At 38.9% G+C, this 10,511-nt stretch overlaps 1 protein-coding gene across 1 annotated transcript; it reads right to left on the bottom strand.

The window, feature by feature from the left end:
* Positions 1-3,820: 3,820 nt before the first annotated feature.
* lhcgr (luteinizing hormone/choriogonadotropin receptor) lies at positions 3,821-9,553 on the bottom strand. The gene is made up of 11 exons (XM_063492226.1): positions 9,390-9,553; positions 7,759-7,830; positions 7,420-7,494; positions 7,253-7,327; positions 7,048-7,122; positions 6,863-6,940; positions 6,697-6,765; positions 6,526-6,600; positions 5,431-5,616; positions 5,141-5,209; positions 3,821-4,916 (listed from the first exon to the last, which is right to left on the bottom strand). Exons 1-11 carry the CDS (start codon positions 9,551-9,553, stop codon positions 3,821-3,823), a joined length of 2,034 nt encoding a protein of 677 aa, XP_063348296.1.
* Between the last annotated feature and the right edge of the window lie 958 nt (positions 9,554-10,511).

The raw sequence follows: 10,511 nt of genomic DNA on the forward strand, positions 1-10,511 counted from the left end.
GTTGTGTTTTCAAAATTGGAGTTCAAGTTATTTTTACTTCCAATAGTGTTAACATACTACACGGGTCATGAACAAGATTTTTTTTTTTTTTTAATTTTCATTCTAAAGCAGTTAATTTGAAAGTAGTCTAACATAAATGTAAATGCTGTAATTTGATTATTTTAATAAACCATGTAACTTGGATGGATTCGATGCTTGTGTGACCACAGTGCACACGTCTAATGTTGCTCACAGTGGTCCAAGGGATCGCGCAGGGAGTTTGTGTGTTCGCTCAGACACATGAAAAATTAGAGGGAACATTGATGGCCACATTTCAGTTCAGTTCATTTTTATTTCAAACATTTCAAACGTTTGATTACAAAATATCATTCCATTATTTGTTTGAAAAGGAGTAGGCAGAAGTATATACTTATTTGTCCCTACCCCCTCAAGTTTTACCTCTCATTCATTTAATTTTGTTTTAGTCTTAAATTAAACAAACAACATATGAAACAAAAGTAAAACAAAACAAACATACATAAATCAAAAACAAGAAATAAGCAAGCCCCACCACAGTATAGTTTCTTTCATATGAAAAATACAGAATGTGTAAATTTGCAGATTCACAAGTTATGGAAAAACAAACAAACAAAAAAACAAAAACAAAAGAAAACTACAACACCGTTACCAGCAACATTACCGTCCTGGGTTAACCCTGTTTTCTTCATTCTTATACTTATTTAAAATTAGGTTTTTATATTTTAATTTAAACTGGTTTATGTTTTTACTTTCTTTTATTTCTTCTGTTAGACTGTTCCATAATTTAACTCCTGAAATTGAGATAGACATAGTTTTTAAAGTTGTTCTAGGACTTTGTGTTTTTAAATTCCATTTCCCGCTTAAGTTATACCCACCTTCTCTTTCTATGAACAATTTACAGATTTCTTTTGGAAGCAATTTATTTCTTACTTTATACATTATTTGCTTTGTTTTAAGCTTCACCAAGTCTTGGAATTTAATAGCTTGCATTTTGACAAAGAGTGCATTTGTATGGTCCCTGTACCCCACATTATTTATTAATCTAATGGCCCTTTTCTGTATTATAGTTGTTGTTTGTGTGTTACTTTTGTACAGTAGCTTGCAAAAGTATTCGGCCCCCTTGAAATTTTTCACATTTTGTCACATTACAGCCACAAACATGAATCAATTTGATTGGAATTCCACGTGAAAGACCAATACAAAGTGGTGTACACGTGAGAAGTGGAACGAAAATCATACTTGATTCCAAACATTTTTTACAAATAAATAACTGAAAAGTGGGGTGTGCGTAATTATTCAGCCCCCTGAGTCAATACTTTGTAGAACCACCTTTTGCTGCAATTACAGCTGCCAGTCTTTTCAGGGTATGTCTCTACCAGCTTTGCACATCTAGAGACTGAAATCCTTGCCCATTCTTCTTTGCAAAACAGCTCCAGCTCAGTCAGATTAGATGGTGGTAGCATCATGCTCTGGGGGGTGCTTCTCTTCAGCAGGGACAGGGAAGCTGGTCAGAGTTGATGGGAAGATGGATGGAGCCAAATACAGGGCAATCTTGGAAGAAAACCTCTTGGAGTCTGCAAAAGACTTGAGACTGGGGCGGAGGTTCACCTTCCAGCAGGACAACGACCCTAAACATAAAGCCAGGGCAACAATGGAATGGTTTAAAACAAAACATATCCATGTGTTAGAATGGCCCAGTCAAAGTCCAGATCTAAATCCAAACGAGAATCTGTGGCAAGATCTGAAAACTGCTGTTCACAAACGCTGTCCATCTAATCTGACTGAGCTGGAGCTGTTTTGCAAAGAAGAATGGGCAAGGATTTCAGTCGCTAGATGTGTAAAGCTGGTAGAGACATACCCTAAAAGACTGGCAGCTGTAATTGCAGCAAAAGGTGGTTCTGCAAAGTATTGACTCAGGGGGCTGAATAATTACGCACACCCCACTTTTCAGTTATTTATTTGTAAAAAATGTTTGGAATCATGTATGATTTTGGTTCCACTTCTCATGTGTACACCAATCTTTAATGTGGAATTCCAATAAAATTGATTCATGTTTGTGGTTGTAATGTGACAAAATGTGGAAAATTTCAAGGGGGCCGAATACTTTTGCAAGCCACTGTAAGCTTCGACTATTAAAGTGAACCATTGTTATACCCTTTTCTACCTTGATTTTCTTTTTAAATTGAATTCATTCCTCATTGTAAAGCTTCACCAAACATTATCAGTGTTACGGTTACATTTTAACTTTCTCTCTTCTGACCAGTCAGCGCTCTCCTCTGGAAACACCTGTGGAGTGGGTTTAAACTCAAGTGGGATTTGAGAGACGATATCATATACTAGATATTACTCAGTTCTTTGTGCAACTTCACAGAATGCAAATTCATAATTGCTCATACTTTCTAATTACACACCAGACCATCTCCAAAAGTGCATCAGCATCATCATGACAGATGTTTGTATCTCCTTCCTCTTTCAGATACGAGGTTTGACACAGTATTATATGCAGTCTAATTCCTGTGTAGGATTACTTATTCTCACATCCTGATTACCTTTTCCGTGGAATACTTGCTTGTGCAGTCAAGATATGGAAAAAGAAGAGAACAAAAACTTAAGTAAATGTTTATTTTTTAAAGTTAGATCCATAATTTGCTGGACAGTGACACAGATGTTGTAGTTTTGTCCCTGTACACCACTACAGTGGATTTTAAATCAAACAATCAAGATAAGATTCAAGCACAGACTTCCAGTTTATTTATTTATTTATTCTTACAAAAAAAAAATCAGAGGCTCAAAAGTAATTGTACAAAGTAACATAAACCTAAATACAAGGGACGTTTTAATACTTTAATCCTTTACTATTAATGACTGCCTCCCTTGACATACTCTGCCAGGCCTTTACTGCAGCTGCTTTCAGTTGCTTCTTGTTTGTGGGTCTCTCAGTTTTGTCTTCAGTAACTGAGAAGCTGACTTGGCCACTGAAGAATATCCCATTTCTTTGCCTTGAGAAACTCTCTCTGCTTGTGCAGTGTGCTTTGGGTCATTATCCATCTGTACTGTGAAGCACTGTCTGATTGGCTGTGCAGCATTTGGTTGAATCTGAGCAAAGTACAGCCAAGAACACTTAACAGCTCATTCTGCTACTTATATCAGCAGATACATCATCAATAAACACCACTGATCCAGACTCACTGACAGCCATACAATGTTATACAGCGATAAAATTGCCTCCACCATGTTTGACTGATAATGTAACATGATATAAATCATAAGTCTCCCTCATTTGCGCATACATTAATTTGGGTCTCATTTTTAAAATGACAGTGAAAAGCTATAAAATTAAGATTCAACCATGCATTCAACCTGTGCGTTAGTATGAGTACTTTAATTTGTCATGAAATAACAAGGAAATAGGCATTGCCTTGTCATTGAATCACTTGTCAGTCAACTGTCCGATTATTTTTGAGCATCTGAAAATGGAGTACTGAAAATTCTGTAATTCTTAATCAGGAAGTGCAAAAAATAAAAAATAAAAGCCAAAAATTTTCTGGTCAACAACTGTCTTAGTCCAGCAAATTATTGATCTAACTGTGTATGTATGGCTAGTCTCACTTACATTCTTATGCTTATGAAAGTGGCTCCTTTTGCATACTCATGCAACAATGAATTACATATGAAGTAAACAAGATGATGGAGCAGATTACTTTCAAGAGTAAGTCATAGTATTAGACTATATATGATGCTGATATATATAATACAAACATTTACTGTTTGATGCAATTGGAAATTTGTATGCATTTCTTTTCTATTTCCTTTCTGTATGAGCAGCCTTGTTTCTACAGCAGCCTATGGTACTCGTGAGTTTAGAAGCATCCTTTCTGAAAGCTTTAGTGAAGATAGCATAGAGGAAGGGATTGGCACACGAATTGATGGGAAAAAAGAGGACCAACAGAATTTTGGAGTTGGTAACTGTGATGAGGGGAAACTTAAAAGCAGCAGAGATGGCAAAGAAGGAGATGGGTGCCATGCACAGAAAATCCGTGAAGATGAGTACCGCCATGCGCTGTGCGATCCTGGTGTCTGCACTTCTTCTAGGTAAGTCAGGGTTTTTTACAGCCAGGTAGATCAGCACATAGCAAACGCAAACAACGAGGAAGGCGCCCACATTGAGGAGCAGGATAATTATAACAAAAGCCTGAGCCAAAGGAGTCTCTATGTCCATGGGTAAGCACATGCTGACTTTGGTGTAGCTACTGACACCAATCAAGGGCAGTATCCCCATCCCCAGACAGATGAGCCAACCTACTGCCATTATGCCTGCAGCTTGCATAAGAACCAGGTGGCGCTCTACCTGCATAGCATTGGTGATGGTGTGCCAACGCTCCAGGGTGATGGTGGAAAGTGTGTAAACTGACAGCTCTCCACCAAAAACTGACAGGAAACCAGCAGCACTGCAACCAGGTCCTGTCTGCCATTCAATGGCGTGCTGACTGTAGCTACCACGAGTCCGCAAGTCTACAGTAGCTATCATCAGAAGGTAGACCCCAATGCAAAGGTCTGCAAAAGCCAGGTGGCACATGAGGAAGCGAGGTACTGTCAGCTTGTTCCGGCTGCTGAAGAAGACCAGCAGCACTGTCAGATTACCTGTAATAGCCAATAAATTGATGAACCAAATAGCTACTCTGAGAAAACTGAAACCTGCGATGTCTTCACAGGGGTTGAAAGCATCTGCCTCAGGTGTGCAAACCAGAGTGCGGGTGGTCTGGCAGAGGTCCAGTTCTGGATAGTGGAAATTCACATCTCCATAGCTTTCCTCTTCAGCAAGCAGGTCACCTTCTGAGAAATACGGCACACCCATAAGTAGAGATGTGTCTGTTGACCCTCCGATTACAGGCTGAACCCTGCTGAAGTAGATTTAAATGGAAAAGAAGAAGATATTGTTTAAATAAAGAGCTCAGAATGAAGATATCTTAAAATAAGTGAAGTATGGTAAGTAAAGTAAACCAAGGGGCAAATCCATTTCAAACACACTTGTAAGTTGATTTCAATAAGGTGTAAAGTTTATTATAGTAAAAATAAAAATGAGATTTAAGACAGGTAAATATTGCTGAATCAAATGGTTTACCTGCCGGCTGGATCTCTCTCAATACAGGATGTAGAGCTGTTATTCCACACATGATTAATTGGTAAGTCTCTGTAGAAAAGCAAGAACATAACAAAAGGTTATGTCACCACTACATGGCGTATTTCAGGTGCAGATGTTTGTGTAACCTGTGATATATTGTGTAACGCAATTCAGCATTGCTTAATAAGCAAAGGATTCTGATTTTGATGGACTTAAATTTAAACTAGTGCATGGAAATTCAAAGAGTCACGGGGTAAGGTTGAGCTTTGAGGATGCACAGTGTAAGTCACCTGTGAGTGTTCCAGCTCAGCAGTGCACAGCAGTGGCTGTTGTAGGTGAGATGAGCTTCTCGCAGACTCCACAGTCCCTGCAGAGGAGGCAGACTCTTCAAGGTGTAGGTGGACTGAGCAAACAACACTAGAACTGACTCCAGTCCCTGTGATGGCAGCTTTGTGAGAGCTGTGGCAGAAGCATCCCTGTGAAAAAATAACCGACAATAATACAGTGTGACAGAGTTTTTGTGTCCACTGTGCTGTTTTACACTGCCATTGTTCATCAGACTGTTACTGTTTCTCTCTGCTGAGCTGAAGTCCACAGTGTGTTCTTTGAAGATTACATGAAAATTATGAAGGACATAAAAGCAGTTCAGGAGAGTAAGACCATGTCCAGACACAGAATACAGCCTGTGTCAAGTCTTAAAGTTTAACTGGTGTGTTTAGTAAGCATCTTCCTCCTTTTGCTTCCCTATTCTTCTTCCCCTATTTCTTCTTCTTCTTTTCTTTCAGCTGCTCGCTTTAGGGGCCAACACAGAAGATCATCTGCCTCCACCTCACCCCTTCTCTAGTACCCTCCTCTGTCACACAAACTCTGCTTAAATGTCCTTCTTCACCACATCCACAAATCGTCTTCTTCTCCTGCCTGGGATCTCCATCTTCAGCATCCTTTGTCCAATATATTCACTGTCCCTCCTCTGCACATGTCCAGACTACTTCAGCATTATCTCTCTAACTTTCAGAGTAGCCATCTCTAAACTATACATCATGGTGCCATCACCATCTTCTAAACCTTCCCTTTCACTGTTGCTATCTTTCTGTCACATGTCCCGCCCATGCCCTCTCCTGACAACCCACTCCACCATGCCTGCAAGTTCTTCACCTCTCTTGTGCTCTGTCCTCTTGATGAGCCCAATATTTGATCTTTCAAAGATTCTACACCAGATGCCCGTCCTGACGCAAACCTCTCCATTTGCCCCAGTTTTGGATTGGCTCTAGGCTTGTTGAACACCCTACCCCCCACCCTGGCTGGGTTTCCTTTAGCTTTCCTCAATAAATCAAAAATAAATTTAGCACAAAGTGACTGTTAGGGGTATACAAATAAAAACTTACAAGACTCCAGGGCCCGTGGCTCCTGTGAAAGCATCTTTATGGATCACTCTAAGGTTTCGATTATTTTTTAATACCCTAAACATAGCAGAACACAAGGAGCAAAACTTTAATGGTGCAAAAGAAGACTTTTAAACAGAAATTAGACAAAATGTGGTAAAATGAAACAAATACAGCTTATCTATCTTTGTTGCATTGAAGGCATGCTCGTGTATTTTTCTTATGCCATTGTTGTACAGGTTCCTGAAAATGTAAGAAACATTTGCATGTTCAAACTTTCTGAACTGCTATAATACAATTTCAAAATAAGTGAAAGTGTCCTGTACATTGCAATACTCACATTGTAACATATTCCTTTGACATTCCAGTGAAAGCATTTGTGGGTATTTCTAGAAGGAAGATGTTGTCACATATATCCCTGCAAAAATAGTAATAAGTGTAATAATAAGTTGAAACTGGACTTGCAGTAACACTGAAGATTCCCTTTGTATTAGTCTCTAAGAATATAACAAGAGATTTACTCACAAGACGAACTCAGATTCAAGTGAACTGATTAAAGTGACATCAGGAAAAACTGCAATACCGGTATTTGAAATACTCCTGTAAATAAAAAGAGCAATGTGTCACTTTCATGTGACAAAGATGAAAACAAAGTTTGTTGCAAGTCAGACTGCTCTGTAGGAATTTTTAAAAACTGACAATTGAATAAATAAATTTTAAGTTGTCTCACAAGTAGCGAAGTTTGGGGAGGTTGTTAAATGCTCCTCTGTCAATGTGCATGAGACTCCTTGTGTTCTGGATTGAGCTGCAAAGCAATACAGAGCATACAGTCCATACCGGGGTGCACTACAGTAATCGTGACTTTAATGGACTGTGAGAATCACAGAAAAGACTTACATTTCAGAGAGGTTGAGGAGGTTGTTAAATGCTAATGTCTCAATGGTTTTCAGGGTTACACTTTGAGTAATCTCTCTGTGTACAGCAGAAAATAAATAGTGAGATTCTTCTTAATGTTTACGGCACACTGTCAGACTGATGTGCAGTATAAACACACTGCAACCATTTTTATGAGATTTGCCACAAAAAACTAAGCAGACACACTGCAATAATTAGTTTATGTGATGCAAAACCCAAATCTTCTTCTATTTTGAGCATCAATTTTCATCATATTGTTCCTAACTTAAGCAGTATCACAAGTGAGTCAGAATTTGTCAGCAAAAGAAATGTGATACGTACATCCTATGGACTCCTTTCAAACCTTCAAAGGAATGGCTTGAAATTGTTTGCAAAGACAGATGATAAAGAAACCTGCGAAAGGAGGCATAAAAAGATTGGGAGGACAGTTTAATGATGTAATAGAGACGTAGTGACATCTTAAAATCATCTGAGGCTCTGTGACAAAAAGGTAAGTGTAGCCATGGCACAAGTTTTGTCGTAGCAAATATTTAGTGTTCAGTTAGAATGAAATTTTCCTAGGTTTTGTTTACAGCCTGTCTGGACACACTGTTATTTTGATCTCTAACAGAAATGCACCATTTAGGTTGTTTGAGGCATTCATAATAAACATAGAGCAAGTTCTCTTCCCACCAGTGAGCAACACTTTCACATCTGCAACATATACATTATTCCCAGCTAACAGAAATGGTCTGTCAATAGTATAAACAAATAGAAGTTGTAATTTGGTAGAACAGAAAGTTCCAGGAGTGAGTGTATAGAGTTACTGGCAGCATTTGATAGACACACAAAGCTGCAAGCCTTGGTGTTCACAGACGTTAATCACAAGAGAGTCAAGGTGTTGTGTACTCTGTTACTGAAGAGGAGGTCAAGATTACCCACCTTCAAGGCTTTTGACAGTTTGGTAAACTCAACAAGTGAGCCGTGATGTCCAGAAAACCATACAAATCAAGAGGTGTACTCACAATGTGTGAGAGCAACTTGACATTTGCCTCATGGGTAATTAAGCTGGACACATGCAGGGGACTGTGTTAAAAAAAAAAAAAAAAGAGAGAGCGTGATGTACTACTTAAATGAAATAAATACAGTCCATGCTTGGAAGCAGAAGATCTTCACTCTCCAGTAGGGATCTATCCACATTTATCTCTCAATATTATGAAGACTTAGAGTGGTCTGAATGCAGAACATAAAAAAGTTCTCACAGGAAGATGCACACAGGCCAAGAGAACAAGAACACAGCTGGCCTTTGTTTTATCTACCGGAGAACACATGCACACAATACTACTAACAGAGCAGGTGTGTATGTCTGGATGGGGTTTTTTTGTTGTTCTTGTTGTTTTTTTAATGAAGCAGACTTTATCATGCCACTGATGCTTAAATTAGAAACATGCAAAGTGCTTCCATGGCTAAAGTTGAGGATAAAAGAAAACAAGAAAAAGATAAAATTATAAATACCTTTGCCACTTGGTGAAACTAGATGCAGTGTTGGAATAATGTTTGTATGTTAGACTGATTTGGAATACATTCAGAGTGCAGAGATTGCTTCCAAAAATGTTTTTATGCCTATTAATTAATATCAGAGTACTGGTAATGGTTGTTGAATGATCAAAGGTTACACCTGAGACTTCCCCCCTAAATATACAATAAATACTGGAACCAAAATCAGCTTTAAATGGGTGCTCAAAATTAAGGCCACTTACAACAGGTTAAAAATGTGATAAAGCGTGATTTGATCACTGTTAACTCTACAAACAGCACAGCAGAGCTAAACAAGAAAGACGTTTCAGTGTGGATCTTAGCCCCGTGCGTAAATACGCGCGGAATAACATTGGCAATTGCTTTATCACACGATTTAGCTGCCTTAAAAAAACATCCACCCTGTAAACGCATTATTCCACATGTTGCCAACTTACAGTCTTCTATTCCTGTGGTCCATCACTGGAGCTGTCCCTTGTGTTATATTGTTGCACCTGATTGCATTGGAGAAACAGCGGCAGATCGTCGGGCACACAAAATTTCTGCATCCATGGAAGAATGAGACGAACAGGAGCAGGGATACTGACGGCGATGTCCACATCGTTGGTGCTTTCTGGAAAACTTCGCAGAAGCTGAGATGTCGACTGAATGTCCCTTCAGCAACAAGAAGTTGCTTCCCTTTAATCGCGCTTTGGGAATCTCAATCACCTGACCTCCAGCTTCTTATCAAGTGGATCTTGTGTCGCAAAGAGTTGTTTATAAGCATCCGAAAAGGAAAGTGACACGTGATCGCAAAGTTGAGCCCTGCAAATATCTTTTTTTTTTTTTTTTTTTGGATGATGACGATTCATTATTAGGTCTATTCTAAGTAAGGTTAATGTAGACATGGTTGCGTATTAAAACACCCCAAAACAGAGCGCAGAAGCTTTTAACGACTGGATACATTATTACCGGATTTATACGTTTTCTATGAGCACATCTGCTTGTAAACACAATCATCTGGATCCCCAGTTAGACTTGCAGCAGTGACCTTCGTTAAAAGAACATACGTAGATCATTGTGACGGTCTATTGTTTAAGATGTAGGCTAAACTGGCGTAATGAGAGAGTATCTGAAAGTAAACAGCAAACATCCAAGAGACAATAACCTTTGATGTTCAATTACCACCAACATCTTCCTCCCCTGGCAATGGTTTTGCTGTGATTGGATGCTTTCAGAACCACTTTTCCCTCACTGTTGAGTTTGCTAACCCTTGTGTCTGTAATTGGAGTGTATTTTAGGATAGTTAAAATGAAGATTTCTTTTGGCATACACATAAAGATCCAAAGTCGATGACTGTGTCCTCGGGAGAACAGTGTGACCCAAAGTCAGAAGCCTCCCATAACTGTATCTTGTTTGGCGCCCGTTATAGGCCTGTTGCTGATAAAGGCAAGGCAACATTGTGTAGCCTTGAAACACGACATGTTTTAAGTCGTTATACTGAAAGAGTACATTCGATTAAATTAGAAACATGGTAATGATCTAGATGGCTGTTTGAAAACTGAGCATAAAAACAAGGT

The sequence above is a fragment of the Pelmatolapia mariae genome, linkage group LG13 (assembly GCF_036321145.2).
Source record: "Pelmatolapia mariae isolate MD_Pm_ZW linkage group LG13, Pm_UMD_F_2, whole genome shotgun sequence".
Lineage (NCBI taxonomy): Eukaryota > Metazoa > Chordata > Actinopteri > Cichliformes > Cichlidae > Pelmatolapia > Pelmatolapia mariae.